General features: G+C 53.5%; 1 protein-coding gene across 1 annotated transcript in view; it reads right to left on the reverse strand.

Moving 5' to 3' along the window:
- FKBP5 (FKBP prolyl isomerase 5) overlaps positions 1–18,319 on the reverse strand; it is a gene marked incomplete at both ends in the record, with an annotated part of 49,122 nt that overhangs the window by 9,689 nt on the left and 21,114 nt on the right. The window contains 3 exons of the mRNA XM_080710414.1: positions 695–778; positions 3,467–3,557; positions 8,485–8,641. Coding sequence (XP_080566540.1) covers positions 695–778; positions 3,467–3,557; positions 8,485–8,641 — 332 coding nt within the window. The remainder of the gene's footprint in view (positions 1–694; positions 779–3,466; positions 3,558–8,484; positions 8,642–18,319) is intronic.

Genomic DNA, 18,319 nt, shown 5'->3' on the forward strand with positions numbered 1-18,319 from the left:
CTCCTGCCTCAGCCTCCCAAGTCCTAAATTACAGGTGTGCACCACCACACCCAGCCAGTATTTTTTTTTTTATCTGTTTCGAATAAAGAAAAGAAACCTATAAGCCGGACGTGGTGGCCCCCACTTGTAATCCCAGCATTTGGGAGGCTGAGAATGAAGGATCGTGGTTCACAGACAGCCTCAGCGATGTAGGGAGGCCCATTGCAACTCAATGAGACCCTGTTTCAAAAGTAAAAAAATAAAAAGACTCAAATATAGGGCTGGGGGTGTTGGTTGGTCGTACACTGCCCCTGGTTCCATCCCTGGTATGGCCAAAAAGAAAAAAAGAAAAAGGAGCCTACACATGTCTTCTGTCCCGCTGTCAAGGTCTTCACGCCTTCACCGAGACGGGGCGGACTGACTCAGCCCTGTGAACTGTTACCTGCTAACAATTATTCTGTGCACCCGGTCCGTCCACGCGAGCTGCGCCGGCGGGGACGTGGGCGAGCGTGCCGCGTGAGGTCACCGCACGGGCTCTGCGTGGCCCTCGGGACAGCTACTCTTTCCCAACGCCCCTTCTGCTGAAACAGCAGGCTGCAAACATCCGGTGCGTTCTTACCAAGAGGGCGTCGCGGGGTGAGAGCGGGGCATGGCACAGGCCCTGACCCGCGGCAATGCCCGGACTGGGCGGCGGGGTGGGGCGGGGCGCACACACCTTGAAGTACACCGTGCCCTTCTCCTTGACAACGGCAGCCTGCTCCAGTTTCTCTCTGGTGTCCATCTCCCAGGATTCTTTGGCCTGTGTATAAATTTGTGGCAGTGGTTAGACGGGTGCCGTAGGCCAGGTGTCCGCTGAGCCTGGGAGGAGGCAGGGGCTACATCTAGAGGTGCCCAGACTCGTGCAGGCCTCTGCAGGCAGGTAGCCTCGCGCCAAGAACTCGCTTTCCTTTTTTTTTTTGGTGGTCCTCGGGATGGAACCCAGGGGCCTTCTACCTCTGGGCTACACTCCCAGACCTACTGTATATATTTTATTTGGAAACAGGGTCTCTTAAACCAGCTGAGGCTGGCTTCGAACCTGGGTGATCCTCCTGTCTCAGCCTCCCAAGCGTGGGGATTACAAGCGTGCGCCACCACGCCCGTCATCTTTCTTTCTTTTTGTTTTTTAGTGGTACTGGGGATGGGCACTGTACCTCTGAGCCACACCCCCAGCCCTATTTGTTATTATTTTTTTTAGTCTTTGAAATTTTAAAACAGGGTCTCACTGAGTTGCCGAGGGCCTTGCCAAGTAGCTGAGGCTGTCTGTGAACGCGGTCCTCCGGTCTCAGCCTCCCGAGTGCTGGGATTACAAGCGTGTTCCCCACGCCCGGCTCAGAACTCGCTTTCCTTGGGGGCCACACGTGCTGCCCGAGGGGTGGAGTGGCAGCGCTTGCTGGAGGGAGGGGACGGGGCTCCCCAGGGAAGTGTGGGTGCCTCCTCCCCTCCCGCCAGCCCCCTGAGCTGCTCCTGTAATTAGCAGGTGGTTTCACGCAAGCCTCAGCTCTTCGCTCCAAAACGGGAATGCTACTGGTGTCAAGCCACCTTCGGCCATGCTGTATATGCAAACAGACTTTTCCCAGTTCCAGGCAGGCACCCTGAAACAGTCACGCCCAAGAGCCTGAGCGGTGGTGTCAGCCCGATCGGCCTGAGGCGGGGAGTTGGCGCCTCAGATAAAACACAGCAGGAGGCAGGAGCGCCAGGGCGCCATCCCACGCTGGCCTGGCCGCGTGCCTTGCTCTGCACCCTTGCAGATGCGAACCCAGAAACAGCAGTGCTTGCCTTGTGAAAAGCTGGGTTTAGGGTCATAAAATGTCAATGGAGAAGCTGGGCGTGGTGGCACACACTTGTCATCCCAGCATTCGGGAGACTGAGACAGGAGGATCGCGGTTTGAGTCCAGCCTCAGCTACTTGGTGAGGCCTTTTCCAACTCAGTGAGACCCTGTTTCAAAATGAAGAATAAAAAAATAGGGCTGGGGTGTAGCTCGGAGGTAGAATGCCCCCGAGTTCTATCCCCAGACCCGCAAAAAAAAAAAAAAAAAAAAAAAGTCCACGGAGCACCTGGGCACGTTTATGGAAACGTGCAGATGGTGGGTGCTGTCCGTGCTGTGAGTTATGGTTTTAGTGGCTGGCTGTGCAGTCGTGTCTACGGAGAAGGTGACTGGTGTGTGGTCCTGGGGTCCAGGGGTCGCAGCCCTGCCCTGCTTTCAGTGTATAGTGAGGGTGTCTTTCTGGCAGCCTATGTTGGTAACCCATTCTTTAAAAGCCTTCTTAGCAGAGGTCTTGGCATTGTTCACAATGGCTTCAGTCTTTCCTTGGGGGGAGGCATGGGGGATTGACCCCAGGGACAGTCTACCTCTGCACTACACCCCAGCCCTACTTTAATTTTTAAACTTTGAAACGGGGTCTCACTAAGCTGCTGAGGCTGGCCTTGAACCTGGGATTCTCTTGCCTGCCTCCCAAGAGCTGGGGTTCCGGGCTTGGCTGGCCTCTCTGTGGATGGCAGTCAGGGCCTGGCACCCAAGGCGGAGTCAGTAGCTCATGCCTTCCTGCGCGTGAGCAGGCGCGTGCGTGAGAGTGCCCCCGAACAAGGCTGGGGGCATGGGGCTTCCTCCGCAAAGAGAAACAGGACGGCCGGGGGCTCAACGTGGCGCGAAGGAGCATTCTCTGTCCTGGACAGTGAGAACCATGAGGTGCTGAGGCAGTGCTGTGCTCCGAGGGCGGCTGGAGGTCACCCACAAGACGTTGGGGTGCCAGCGCGTGTTGCTTGGGGAGCACCAAGAGGCCGGGGCATGGCTAGAGCACCCAAAGCAGCCCTCCACTCGCTTCCTTAGCCCCAGCTGCAGGTCCACGGGGCCATCGGTGTCTAAAAAACTACAGGCGGCCACGGCTCCAGCCCAAAGCTTGGCGCGCAGAGCAGGAGGTGCGGTGGCCCTGCGTGGGGCCGGGGCGGGGCGGAGCGCAGGAGACCGCACAGCCGCTGGGCACCCGCGTGTGAGTCCCAATAATCTGCGCGGGGAAGCAGTTTCTGAAAGCCCGGGCAGCAGGCGACTGTCTCTTCACTTTGACAGGTGTGGGGAAACGGCCCGAGGCTGGCAGGCTCCTCTCCTGTGGCCCCGAGGCCTGGAACTGGGACAGTTGACTCCCGCGAACTGCACGGCTCGTTCAGTCCTGAAAGCTCAGCCCGCTCGGCAAGGAGCCGCTTGGCAGAACGTAAACCTTCTTGTCCTCAACCCAGGGGAAAAGAACAAAAAGAACAAGTCTAGGAACAAATATGGGAATGAGCCTTGGAGTCTACCCAAAAAAAGTTAAGAAAAGGCTGACACGTAAGAACGCAATGAGAACGCTGAGCTCGGGGCAGGGCAGGGGCAGCCGCAGGAGCAGAGGCCAGGCGCCCGGCCAGGCGCCCGAGGGGAGCGGTCGACGACACTTAGAAGAATTGGTGTTTTCTCACCTTTTCGAAGCTCTTAAGTGTAACTTCATATATAAGCTCAGCATTGGGCTCAATGCCAAATTTAGGCTTCCCTGCCTCTCCAAAACCATATCTGCAACGGAGAGTAAAAATAAACTTAAGGATTGGTGGACTCCGGCACGCCCAGCGGTATTCCGAGGCATCGGCGGCGCAGAGCCGGCGTCCATGCATCTGTCCGTGCAGGACAGGAGGACACCGAGTGGGCGGGGACACGGCCGAGGCACGCCTGCTCTCCTCCCTCCTCTGCGACGCCCGGGCCTTCTCTCCGCCTGGTTTTGCGCCCCGTTGCGGGTGTCAGGGCTTCTCCCTTAAGTTTCATGAGCAGGAGGGACGGAGGAGACGCAGCCCTGGACTCCCCGGAGCAGCGCTTGTTGAAAGGCGGGTTTTAATAAGCTTTTAATTTTTTTTCTGTACTGAGGATTGAAACTAGGATCATTCTAGCTGTGAACTACATCTCCAAGCCTTTTTATTTGGAAACAGGGCCTTGCTAAGTTGCTGAGGCTGGCCTCGAACCTGAGATCCTCCTATATCAGCCTCAAGGATTACAGGTGTGCGCCACCAGGCCCGGCTGCCATCACCTTCTAACAGAAACATTTCAGTAAGACAAATGGGGGAAGACACACATCAGGAGAGAAATAACGCTCTTGTATTTAAGATTTAATTTTTTATCTATTTATTTATTTTGCGATACTGGGGATTGAACTCAGGGGCATTCTACCTCCATGCTATGTCTCCAGTCCTATTTTTATTTCTTTATTTTGAAACAGGGCCTTACTAAGCAGCTGAGGCTGGCTGTGAACCTGAGTCCTCTTTCTCAGCCGCCTAAGTACTAGGATAACAAACATGTGCCACCAAGCCTGGCTTAGGATTTTAAAATAGCACACTTAAACACAAATACCATAAAATTCATCTGTAACCAAAGCTAGCAGCCATATCCCAGCACTCAGGAGGCTGAGACAGGAGGACCACAGTTCACGGCCAGTCTCAGCTACTTAGTGAGGCCCTCTGCAACTCAGGGAGACCCTGTTTCAAAATAAAGAATAAAAACTAGGGCTGGGGGTGCAGTTCAGAGGTGGTAGAATGTCCCTGGGATTCCATCCCCAGTACTGCAAAAAAAAAAAAAAAAAAAAAGATGTATCCTGTTCCAATGTGCTATAAGCCAAACTATATGAAATGGTATTTAAAAAAAAAAGGCCAGCAAACCCAACTTTCCTGCTACAGACAGAAGACAGCAAAGTATGTGGTCCTCCCTGGAGCAGAAGGACGAGGTGGCGATGGGCACGTGCTGCTGGTTCTCGGCTCTTTACCCCTTCCAGAACTTTCCAGGAAATCCCGCTCTCGCACCCATCCCCAGGGCGGGCAGGCGAGGCAGTGGCGCTCGTGGCAGGCCGAGGGCTCTTCAGTTGCGGAGGCCTTGCTGCGGGCGAGGCTGGCCGCGAGCCCGGCCTGCTGCCAGCCTCCACACACTGGTCGCTGTGCCGCCGCGCCTGGTGACCAGTGGCACCATGAGGGAGCGGGCCTAGTTTTCTACTTGGGCCCTTAGATCTGTCTTCTCCCATCTCTTTCTGCCCTCCAGGACATAAAAGCCATCGCCTGCTGGAAGGGGCCCAGGCGGGAGGCAGCCCATGGCTGGAGCCCTGCTGCCACCCGCAGAGGCCAAGCACAGCCGGCCCTGCCTTGGACTGGGGCGCTTTCTCTTTCTTTTCTTCTTCTTCTTTTTTTTTTTTTTTTTTTTGTGGTACCTGGGTTGGAACCCCGGGGCATTCCACCTCCCAAATATACCCCCAGCACTATCTTCTATTCTTTATTCTGAAACGGGGTCTCACTAAGTTGTGGAGAGCGTCACTCGGTACTGAGGCTGGCCGTGAACCGCGATCCTCCTGTCTCAGCCTCCCAAGCGCTAGATTACAAGCGTGCGCACCATGTCCAGCTTAGACGGTGGCTCTTACTCAGGGCAAATCTGATGCTTCCTCCCCCAGGGAGGAACACTGCCAAACACCCCACAGTGCACAGGACCCCCACCCAAAATGTCAACAGTGCCGAGGACCAGCAAACCTGCCTGGGGCTCACAGACCGGGGTGGGCCTGCGGGCTGGGCCCGGCGGCACCAGGTGAGCCTGCCTGCAAGCAGAGGGCCTGAGGAAGCGGGGGTTCTCTGAGCTCTCCTGAGTTAGCCGAAGCGATTCTGCGTAGGCTGAGCACATCGTTCTGGGGAGAGAGGCGCTCCCCCAAACTGTGCCGGGGTACACGAGTCAGCAGAGATGTTCAGACAGACAGGGGCCTGACTGACGGGAGTTGTGCCAGGCAGAGAAGGACCCAGGAACAAGATTCCTTGTACGGAAAAATACCACAAATGAAGTCCTAGGGCTCACCAGAGACAAGCGAGAGCAGACGGAGGCCTTCACTGCGCAGGAGGAGAGGCTCCACTAAGTCGCCCACCGGCAAGGCGCTCCCCGTGCACACGAGTGTGCGTCGGCTCCTCCCGCTGCCCGCACCCGAGGAAGCTGGGCTCGGGGAGGAGCCACGGCGGAGCCAGAGCCAGGCGCAAGCTGGGCCCGTGCGGCCGCGGTGCTGGCCGCTGCCTCCTGACCGCACAGCCCAGCCTCGGCAGCCTGCGTGTGTGGGACTGTGGTGGGACAGAGGCAGGAAAAGGAAGGAAAGCCTGGGGATACCCAGACTTCACTAAACAGGGAAGGTGAATTCGTCCCAACATTTAAAGCACAAGATGAAGACCGGGAAGATGCTGGCCCAATGAGACGAGAAAGATGGGTTCCTGGAAAGCACTGGACATAATTCTTATCGTGAAAATATTTTGCAAAGGGATCACTGCAACTCAGTGAGACCCTGTTTCAAAGTAAAGAATAAAAAACAGGGCTGGGGGTGTAGCTCGTGGGTAGAATACTCCTGGGTTTCACCCCCAGATACATTAAAAAAAATAAAAAAGAGCCGCGCGTGGTGCGCACGCTTGTCATCCCAGCATTCGGGAGGCTGAGACTGGAGGATCGCGGTTGGTGGACAGCCTCAGTGACTTAGTGAGGCCCTCTGCAACTCAGTGAGACCCGGTTTCAAAATAAAGAAAAAGAATAAAAAATAGGGCAGGAGGTGTAGCTCGGAAGTCAAAAGCTCCTGGGTTCCATCCCCAGACCCGCCAAAAAAAAAAAAAAAAAAAAAGTGTGTCTTGGAAGCCCTAAAGAAACAGACAACACAGGAGTGTGTTGGCAACAGCTGTCCTGATGGCGGCCTCAGGTCTGTGCAAGTGAGCCTCAGAACAAGGAGGCCACTCCTGCACACGGAGCCTGCTTGGCAGGCAGGGACTTTCTACACCATGTGCATCTATGTGCACACAGGCTCAGGCCGCAGGGACGGCACCTCGGCCACACTCCTCCACGAACCATAACCAGTGCCCGGGTGAGAAACAGCACCTTCCAGCCGGCCGTGGTGGCGCACACTTGTGATCCCCGCGCTCAGGAGGCGGAGACAGGAGGATCGCGCTGGTTCAAAGCCAGCCTCAGCTACTTAGTGAGACCCTGTTTCCAAACAAAGTATAAAATAGGTCTGGGATAGCCCAGAGGTAGAAAAGCCCTGGGTTCTACCCCCAGTACCACCAAAAAAAAAAAAAGAAGAAGAAGAAGAAAGCAGTAACACCTTCCTCCTTTCCAATGACAAACTTCTATACTCAGATATATAGGAAAACTGGTTGATTACCCTTGTGCCTGGAAAGCCCCGAAAGCCCCTTTCATCTGTCGCGGCAGGGTTTCCATTTGCCAGCCATGTATGGGTAAAGGAAAGTGAAAGCCGCCACACCAGCCGCCACGCGCCAGGCGGTGAGCTTGGGCTCCGCCAGCGCTGCGCTCCGCCCTCCAGGGCACCCTCCGTGGGCTGGCACCGCGAAACCCTTACAGCGGGACGTGGCGGCTAGGGCTGGAGCGACTGTCCGAGCGCACCGCTGGGACGCCCAGGGCAGGGCTGACCGCTGATACGGCCTGCGAGGGGCGATCTGCGTTAACAAGACCAGCTCTGCTCCTCGTGGCCCTGCCTGGGTCAGCGCCAGATGCAGTGCACATTTTGTGCAGTCCCGTATGCTCATGATGTACACAAGCCACCCCAGGAGCTTGGCTTTGCAGACACTGGACGGAAAGCCCACCCTCCTCTGTGACTTCAGACCGCTATAACTTTGGAACGCTAGATGAAAAGTGGAAACGATCTGAAGATGGAGGGAAAAGCCTTCTCTGTGTTCTACCTGACTAAAGGCCTGACGGCCTTGCGAGCGGACGGCGGCGTGGCTGCGCTCCACCTGACCCAGCACGGCGCCGGCCACGGAGTCTGACCCGCGGAGCCCACAGGCCCGGGACGCAGGTGCTGGGCAGATGCACCTTCACACAGACAGAATCAAAACACCCTGGCTGCTCCCAGGGCTCCATTTCTCAAGATAGAAGGGCCAGCTTCAGGGTCTCCTCTGAGATTTGAAAACAGTACCGAGCATGTTTTCACAGAGCACATCCGAGTCTGCTAGGCCTAAGCCTGGAAGTGCTACTGGTTATCCTAATGATATGATGGGAAAATCGAGGGGAAATGAGCCATCCCTGCTGCCTTTACAGCCAGGAGGAACACGCTTTGGGTTTTCTTTTCTTTTCTCTTCAGGGACTCTGTATAGAACACAGGCCTGACGTCAAGAGGTAGTGAACAGGCTTGTGCGGCTCGCAGCGCCTGCAGGCTTACTGCCTCCTGCCCAACGTGGGAAGAGAAGAGGGAGGGAGGGCAGCACTGGGAGGCTGGGGCTGTGGGACCTGGAGGTGGGGCCACAGAGGGAACCTTCCTTGATTTGTCTGTAGCACAGGATGGAGGACCACGCCCACGGGTCCTGAGATTTGCTCCAGGCCTGACAGAGGCTGGCTCAGTGAGAGGTCCCTGCTGCCATATCAGTTCCCCCCAAAATACCGACACCCCGTAGCACGCGCGCCCCGCTCTCAAGGGATGGTCACTGTCTGGCACGATGCTTACCGTGGTCCCAGATGCAAGACACACTGCTCCGCCCGCTGCATCTTCTCCAGGGCCTTGTCGATCCCGATCGGAATGTCGTGGTCCTCCCCCTCGCCCACGGTGAACGCCACATCTCGGCAATCGAATGTCCTCCCGCCACAGCGGCCTTCCAGGTGGACTGTGGGCGAGCAGAGAGCGGTCACAGCGCCACCCTGGGACCCGCCTAGGGCAGTGACACCCAGAGGCCCCTGTGCAGCAGCCCAGGCCCCTTCTCCTTCCCTCCAGGACACATGGGTGTGGCTGGCTGGTGGCGCACACCTGTGCTCCCGGTCCCTGGGAAGCCGAGAAAGGAGGATCACAGGATGGAGGTCAGCCTCAGCAAAAGAGCCAGACCCTCGGCAACCTAGTGAGACCCTGTTCCCAAATAAAAAAGAAAAATGGCTGGAGGCGTAGCTTGGAGGTAGAAAGCTCCTGGGTTCTATCCTCAGGACAAAAGAAATAGAGACAGACAGACAGACAGACCAAGACATGTGCTGTGTCTTGTGGTAATCCAGCCCACCCATTCTGAAAGTTTGAGAGCGAGCATATTTCGTTTTTAAGTTAAACATAACTGTTGATATCAGTAAGAGCCTAGCGCACCATAAAACCAATTAGAAGGAAGTACTAGATTAAGTGGATTATTATCATTATTATTATTTGCAGTACTGGGGATTAAGCCCAGCTGATTATTATTAAAATACCAGAAATTTAGCCAGGCGTGGTGGCGCACGCTTGTAATCCCAGCATTTGGGAGGCTAAGATAGGAGGATCATGGTGCGTGGCCAGCCTCAGATATTTAGTGAGGCCTCTGCAACTCAGTGAGAACCAGTTTCAAAATAAAGAATAAAAAATAGGGCTGGGGTTGTAGCTTGGACATCGAATGCTCCTGGGTTCTACCCCCAGACCCACACACAAAACCCCCACAAATATCCAATATGTAATATTTTAATAAGTGCCTCTGGGCTTCAGATCCTTGGACAGAAGCCCAGCTGAGTGGCTATCTCCCCAGCGATGCAGAGGTTAAGAGACCTCTTGCTTTCTGGAGGATTCCAATCGCATCCACACATATTATTATTGTTATTATTTTTTGGTGGTACTGGGGGTGGAACCCAGGGGCATTTCTACCTCTGGTCTATACTCTCTGACTTATTTTTTATATTTTATTTGGAAACACGGTCTCACTAAGTTGCTGAGAGCCTCACTAAGTATCTGAGGCTGGCTTCGAACCTGTGCAATCCTCCTGTCTCAGCCTCCCAAGCGCGGGGATTACAAGCGTGTGTCACCACGCCCAGCTCACACCATCATCTGAGTAAAAATGCGCCGGCAGCCTCTTCCCTCAGTGGCAGGAAGCTGGAGAAAGGGTGGCTAGTGCACGAGGACTTCCCAAATCCCACACGCGGCAGCCTCGCCAAAGCGAACACCATCACTCTCCTGGGCCCAAGCCCCCCAAGCCCACTCCTAGGGTCATTTCATCTCAGAGGAGAGGCTTTCATCTTATTTTCAAGACCAAATAGGAAAAACACATTTCCCCCCCTTGATTAGACTCCTTTTTCTAGGTAAAACAATTCTCCAAAACCTCCTAACTTAACACTGAGGATGTCTGTGGCTTTCCATGTAGGTCTTGCCTCAGTGAGAAAGGGTGATTTGTGGGGCAGCAGCATCAGTCACCGGGCAACGTGGTAACTTGTTTTTCTTAAGAAAATCCTGAGCCGGGCGCGGTGGCGCACATTTGTAATCCCAGTACTTGGGAGGCTGAGACAGAAGGATCGCGGTTCGCAGACAGCCTCGGCTGCTTGTAGCTTGGAGGTAGAATGCCTCTGGGTTCCATCCCACTGCCAAAAAAAAAAAAAAAAAAAAAAAAAAACCCCACAAGAAACAAAAAAACCCTTTATTCCTATTTCTACAATATCATGGCCTATATTGAAGTCTTTGGCAATTTCCTACAAGGTCCTTTTCTAGGACTGGCTGGTCTACTTTAGGCCAGCAACTTGTTTTAGAGACCAAAACTTGTCCACTTTCCTCTATGCATCCGTGTTCAGTTAGACAACTTTTTCCAAATCTAAATGCAACGCTAGCTTATTCTGTATTTGAACTATGATCTCAAAGGTCCTCAGAAGCTCTAAAATTTTATGATTTTATGATGCACAGAACTGGGTCCCGCAGCTCAACGTGGGCTTGAACTCAGCTTCCCAGCTAATCCTTGGAGTTAATCATTTGATGGGATTACCTTAGCCCAGGTCTGGCAAACAAGAGAAACTCTGAAGAGTAAACACAGGAGGTACCAACGCTGGGGCCCCTGGTAGCCGGAGAGGGGTGCGCTGGAGCGGGCTGCCCTTCCTGACTCTCGAGGACTAGCGCCAGCCCCAGTCACACCCCAGACATTCCCTCTGTCACACTTCTGGAATGCTCTAGATAAAACAAGACAATTACCTTGCAGCAGCAAACTGAAGGTTCTGAATTGTTTTTTTTTTTTTTTCCCCAGGTCTGGGGATGGAACCCAGGTACATTCCACCTCCGAGCCACACCCCAGCCTGATTTTTTATTATTTATTTATTTATTTGGTGGTACTGGGGTTCCTGGAAGCCCTTCTACCTCTGGGCTACACTCCCAGACCTATTTTTACATTTTTTAAAATTTGGAAACAGGGTCTCTTAAACCAGTGCTCGCAGCTGGCTTCGAACCTGCGCGATCCTCCTGTCTCTGCCTCCCAAGCGCGGGGATGACAAGCGTGCGCCACCACGCCCGGCTTATTCTTTATTTTAAAACAGGGCCTCACTAAGTTGCTGAGGCTGTCCACGAACCGCGATCCTCTTGTCTCAACCTCCCGAATGCTGGGATTACAAGCATGTGCCACCACGACTGGCTTTTGGAAAATATTTTTAAAGATGAATTCAACTTTACTATTTTCAGATACATGCATGTTAGAGTGGTGCTGTAGGGCGGCTAACGCGTGGTATTTTATTAGAGCCAGTGTGGTGGCAGGCACCAGCAATCCCAGCTACCCAAGAGGCGAGGTAGGCAGACTGCAAGTTCCAAGCCAGACTGGGGAACCCAGTAGACTGCCTCAGAATAGAAAATAAAAGGGCCGGGATACAGCTCACTGGCAGAGCGCCCCGGTTTAAGCCTCAGTGCTACGCCCCAGAGATAGCTTCACCAGAGTGAAAGGTGATTTTTAAGGGGTTGAGAGTTCTTAGACATCTGCATACTTAGGCGTTTTAAAACCCGCCCGGGACGTTCAGTGTAGGCTAACGAGTGACACCTCGCGCCGGGCAAAGCGCATCTCAGCCGCGCTGGGAAGTCCCGAGGACTGGCTGAGATTTCTCACCCCAGCCCCTCGCCAGCGAGCAGGCCTCTTCCTTTTGGGCTGAGGTTTACTGTGAGAAGTCTCATCTTCCTCCCTAAAGGAGAGCACTTCCAGAGGGAGGAGATTATCAGTACAGCTGTGGCTGAGGCTGATCAGCCTCGTGTGTTTCCTAAGCGGGAAGCCCGGGCCCTGCCCAGGACCCCTGCCTGGTGGGGTGCCAGCTTCCCAGGCTGCTTCTCTGCTCACGCCCGCGAGATCATCTGTAGAATTCATCTGTAGAATTCTTCAGGTAATCCCCAAAGCTCTCTTTACATGATGAGCCGGGAGAATGACTGGCTATGGATACACATGCTGGGAAAGAGAAAGGAAGTAGCAAGCCGAAAGAAAAAAGTAAAACTGAACAAAGGCATGACTACGACATCAAAACACTCATGGTGGCTGGTCTGTCGGAGGGAGACAGTGACTGACGGGCCTGGTGCCTGCGCCATCTGATAGGACGGCGAGCACCTGAGCGGCTCGTACAGCTCGGCCTTATCTATGGGCTGATCTTTTGTTTTTCTCTGGCGCCGGTTGCCCGACTCGCAGCCCCGGCACACTGCAGGTCGTGTGTGCGTGTGAGCCACCACGCCTGTAACACGGGCACGACTGCGATGTCAGAGAGAGGAGGCCCTGTGGCCTCGGTGTACACGTGTGCCCATCTGCAGATTCCCAAGCCACAAAGGGGACGGCTCGCTGGCGGGCGGGGTCCCGAACGCAGGGCACTGGTGCTCCATGGGACTGGCCCAGGGGCAGACGCACAGGGACCCCAGCCCGGAGACCCCCTCTCTGTCGCCTCAGTAGCTGCTACCAGAGGACAGAGCTCCGCTGGCGAGGGCCCGGGGTTGCTTTTGACCTTGTACCTCTTAAATAACTCACTTAATAAATATTTAATAATAACCACCATGACTCACTTGGGAGCGTGGTCTCCAGGGCCCAGGAGGTCTGCTGCTAACCTCAGCCAGCGTGATTGATGGGAGTAAGCGATCTGTGACGTGCCCAAAGGGAAAAAAAGGACACACAGGACGCTTCCACTTAAGGCTTTTTCATTAGAGAAAGAACAAGTCAAAAAGAGACCACCTTTTCTCTTGACTTAAAGTCTATGTAACTTAAAGGGGGGGGGTCCCTCCAAGCCCCACAAAGTCAAACCAAAGCGAGTTACCCCAGCGGAGCTGCGTGACCCGCCTGCAGCCGCGTGCAGTGAGCAGACGTCTGAACTGCAGGCTGACTTATTGTTCCTCTGCCCTGAAGCAATTTTGTTTTGAAGAGCACAGAACACCCTGTTCTGACTGTGGCTGGCACATGACCTCGATGTGCTCACAGCAATTTGTGCTCCGATTAAAACAGGGGGAAAGGAAAGAGCTCGCGAGCCCCGCCACAGTGTGTATTTTAGGAAGCAAACTGAGAAGGAGGCTTCACAACTTAAAAAAAAAGCGCGTGTGAGCTCCCGCGGAGACACTGGCGCTGGCGAGTGTGCTTTCCCCTCGTCTAATTATAGGACTCCGTGTCTGATCGCTCGCACTCATCCCCCAAACAATTACTGGCTCACGGGGATCTGAATGGGAAAGCTGCTACCGCGGGGTCCTTTAGCCAGAGAAAACCAGCTCGTGGCGGGTCGGCCCGCTCGGGAGGGTTTTCTCTGCTGCCTGACTCATGCCAAGTAAGTTTTTATGTGTGTCCCCTGCTGAAGTCGGGCAGTGGAGGGGATCTCAGCGGCGTTGAAAGGCAAGCAGAGGGGATTCTGAACCAGGACAGGCACGGTCACTGCAGATTACGAGGAACAGGTCCCCACCAGGCAGAGCGGTCGCCCCAAACGACCCCAGTCCTCCTCTGTAGCACTCTGTATGAAAGCGAACCAGTACCACTGGGAGACTGCTTCTGCACCCAAGGGCAGCTGTTCACCCGGGGCAGACGTGCACCCAGCTACTAGAATGGTGTAATAGGATGCAAATGGTTTCTCCTCCTTAGTCAAAACAGGAAGCAGCCGGGTGTGGTAGCCCACACCCCTCATCCCAGCACTTGGGAGGCTGAGACAGGAGGATTGATTGCAGGTTCAAGAACAGCCTCAGCAACACAGCAAGACACTTAGCAACCTAGTGAGACCTGTCTCAAAATAAAAAATAAAATAAATAAAGCTGGGCGTGGTGGCGCACGCTTGTAATCCCCGCGCTTGGGAGGTGGAGACAGTTGGATCGCGCAGATTCGAAGCTGCGCTGGCTTAGGAGACCCTGTTTCCAAATAAAAATATAAAAAATAGGTCTGGGAGTGTAGCCCGGAGGTAGAAGGGCTTCCAGAAACCCCAGTACCACCAAAAACCAAAACAAAACAAAACACTGGGGGTATAGGTTGTGGGTAGAATGCCTTTGGGTTCAATCCCCAAAGGCAGAGACCCCCCCCAAAGCACACAGCAAATACCTTCTCCCCCAACACTCTCCCCTCACGCCCGCACGGCACTTGCTCCAACCCTGGAGACCCGTCCTGTCCTGCCACTTTGCAGCTCTGGTTTTGGAAGGGCGTTGATATTACCAGGTGCTGGTGGTGGCGCACCCTTGTGATCCCAGTCCCTGGAAGGCGGAGACAGGAGGATCGCAGGTTCAAAGCCAGCCTGGGCAACTTAGCGAGGCTCTCAATAACCTAGTGAGACCTTGTTTCCAAATAGGAAATAAAATAGGGCTGGCTATGCAGCTTGGAGGTAGAATACGCCTCTGTGCCTCTGGGTTCAACCCCCAGGACCCCCTCCAAAAAATCAAAAGCTGTGTCTTCATCTATAGAACAGGGATAATAATAGCAGCTAACTCATAATTATAGAGGATTCAATTAGGTACCGAGTTAAAATTTTAGCACAGTACCTGATATTCATTTATCAATATGCTGGGCTTTCTACCAGGTGGAAACGCTATTTAATAGTGTGGCTATTGGGATAAATTCGATGTTAGCTACAGTGATTTCTCTAATTAGTGGCAAGTTGCACCAGATTCAGTATGTTTAAGAACTCTGCATAAGGAAGCACTTAACAGCTCCACAGGCAGCTGTCGAAGTGTAGGTCAAGTTCCTCTCAGGCAAACGCCATGCGCTGGCTTCCTTGATACGCCGCGGGGCTCAGTGCAGTGCAGGGCCAGAAAGCAAATATTTACTGAATGACTAATCTGAAGACGGGCATCAGGGGAAGGGGGGCATTTTTCACTAATTAATAGGAATTTTCCTTTTTGAATCTATTAGTCAGTGCTCCTATGCAGAAGACTGTCCAGACTCACTAATTATTTGGAACTTTTGTTTTTTAGTACTATTGTAAGTCCATTTCCCCCTTACTTTTACTTTTTTATGCAGTGTTTTCTTGTTATTTTCCTGTTATTATTTTTGCTGGGTTGACGAACTTTTCCCCATTCCACACTAGTTGTTTTGACAGTTTTGTTATTTTTACTGGTACTTTCCATTAATTTTCTTTCTTTCTTTCTTTCTTTCTTTCTTTCTTTCTTTCTTTCTTTCTTCTTACTTATTTAGTTTGGCGGTGCTAGGGCTGGAACCCAGGGGCATTCTACCTCTGAGCTACACCCCCAGCCCTATTTTTTTATTCTCTATTTTGAAACAAGGTCTCACTGAATTGTGGAGGGCCTCACTAAGTAGCTGAGGCTGGCTGCGAACCGTGATCCTCCTGCTCAGCCTCTCAAGGACTGGGATTACAAGCGTGCACATCACACCTGGCTTATTTTCCTTCCTTCCTTCTCTCCTTCCTTCCTTCTTTTTGTTTTGGGGATTGAACCAAGGACATTCTATCTCTGAGCTACATTTCCAGCTCTTTATTTGCTTTTTACTTTTGGGAGCTGGGGATTGAACTCAGAGGCACTTTGCCTTTGAGTTATACCCCAAGCCTTATTTTATTTTTTGTTTAGAAGCAGGGTCTTGCTGGGTGTGGTGGTGCACGCTTGTAATCCCAGCACTTGGGAGGCTGAGACAGGAGAATCACGCAGGTTCGAAGCCAGCCTCAGCTACTTAGTGAGGCTCTCAGCAACTTATTGAGATCCTGTTTTCAAACAGAATATAAAATAGGTCTGGGAGTATAGCCTGGAGGCAGAAAGCCACTGGGTCCATCCCCAGTACCACAAAAATAAAAAATAAAAATAAATTTAGAAGCAGAGTCTTGCTGAGGATGGCTTTGAACCTTTAATCCTCTCGACTCAGCCTCCCTCCCAAGTACTAAAATTACAGGTTTACACGATACCCAGCTTTTTAAATTTTAAAATGGGTCTTGCTAAATTGCTGAGCCTGTCCTAGAGTCTGTGATCCTGATCCTCCTGTCTCAGCCTCCCCAGGACTGGGTTACAGGCGTGCGCCACCAGGCCCACCTCTTTCAGTCTTAAGACTCTTCTTTTCTTGGAAACCTTCTACTTCGTGTCTGATGAGGCACTTGCTTATCTCATCTGGATTTCTCACACGTCTTCTTGGTTTGTTGTTTGTTGGCACCGGGAATTGAACACAGGGGCAGCCCACCTTCAAGCTGTGCCCCCAGTCATTTTAACCTTTTCTTTCCCTTTTTATTTCTAGAGGAGGAAAGATTAATTGGGACTCATGAATAGAGATCTGAGTCCCTAGGGCCAGCTCCAAGCATACATGTCAGCAGCTGCGGTGGCAGGGGCGCAGCGACGCTGCTCGGCGCCGCGGAGGATGGAGGTCGCTCCTACCTCTGCCCGCTTTTCTTTAGCGCTCACCTGCCCCTCCGTTCTGAGACGGCTCTGACGATCGTCCAGCTCACCCATTCGGATTTCAGGAACTGCCTATTCTCTGGCTCCTCCCTCCCCCTCAGTGTCAACTGCGACACACATAGTCTTAATTTCCGGAAACTTTCTTGTCCTCCCTTTCAATTTCCAGACAAGTTGGTTTTCTGACTTTGGGATCTAATATCTTTCTTTTGTGTGCGTGGTACTGGAGATTGATCGAGCTAAACCTCCAGAGCCCCTTTTAATTTTTTTTGTATTATTTTGAAACAGGGCCTCACTGGTTGCTGATTCTGTGTTGCTGAGGTTGTCTGGAGCTTTGGGTCCTCCCGTCTCAGCCTCCCCAGTACTGGGATTACAGGTGCAGCACCACGCCCGGCTCCTCTAATGCCCTTTTAACTATCTCTGAAGATGGCCATCAGTCTTTTGAAGTTCTCTTTTTCTCAGCCTCCCTCCCTCCCTCCTTGATATTTGCTGATGGTCTGGTGTTGTCTAGGGATACCGTAAAGGAAGAGTCCAGGATGATCAAGCCTTTATCTACCTAGCACCATTTTTCTAAGGAACTGGATGTGTTTTCCTGGCCGGGCTGATGGTGCGGCTCTGTGGCAGGCTCTCGGCAGGCAGGCAGCGTGTGGGCGGTGCAGGAAGGCAGCCACCTCCCCTCTGCTGCGCGTGGGTGGGAGGCCCCGGCCCCTTCCCTGTGAGGGCTCGGAGGCACCCCCTGCCCTCCCATCCCGCATCTGGCGCTTTACTCTGGAGCCTGGCCCTCCTGGAGGGAGCTTTGGAGCAGAGGTCAGAGCTGGACAGGACTGAGGGCAGTGGTGGCTAGTCCTGGCGGTGAACTGGAATCACCCTGGGAGCTGTTAGAGATACTTGCTCTGTGCCTTGAGACTTTTATTGGACTGGTCTGAGCCCTGGGCATCAGGATTTTGGAAGGCTGCCAGACCACTGCACACTTGGTCGGAGCTAAGCACTGCTGCGGGAGGCTCCCTACGGCTGTGTAACACCCTGCCGCCCGCCCCATGGCCCGCCTGGCTGAGTGAGCTCGGAGTCCTGCCGAGCGAGGGCTGTGTACCCTGCAGGGGCTTCTCCACACCTGTCTTGGGCTGGGTTTGCTGAATCTAGTTTCCATCAGTCAATTCCATCTACTTTAGATGAACAGTGCAGAGCCTGCGACCCTCTGGTGTTTTCCAACTCTATTACTGATTCTCTCTGCTGGAGGAAGCCCCCTGCCCACCTGTCACATCAGTGGATTGGGAGGTACGAGAGAAGGGAGGAGGTCCGACAGCCTGAGCCCGCGGCTGCTCTGTGCAGGAGTGCACGGTCAAAACTGCCAGGCGGGCGGGGGAGCCAGCCACCAGCCAGGCTGACAAAGCAGAAGTGGTGACGGGCGTGGGGAGGCGGCGCTGGGAGCCTTCAGAGCGGAGCCACGCCGGGCTCTCTAGGAAAGTTTAAAGGTGGCACCGGGGCAGCTGCTGATGACCCAAACCGACGAGCATGGACCTGGGCCGCACGGGAAGCCCCGACGTCGCCCTGGTTGGCAGTAAAAGCGCAGTGGACTACAGCCTGGGGCTGATTTGCCAGCAACAGGATCCTCTCATAGACAGGGAACTCGGAATTTAAGAAAGAAGAAATCTTGTCAAATGAACTGCAGCTCTCTCTTCCACACAGACAGGTTACGAAAAGGAAGCAGAGGGTTACACTCAGTGTGAGCGTTTACAGCCAGGAATGGGCGCGCCCTCGTCCCTTTCCTTGAGACAGAGAC

This window comes from Muscardinus avellanarius, assembly GCF_963383645.1.
Source record: "Muscardinus avellanarius genome assembly, chromosome: 14".
NCBI lineage: Eukaryota > Metazoa > Chordata > Mammalia > Rodentia > Gliridae > Muscardinus > Muscardinus avellanarius.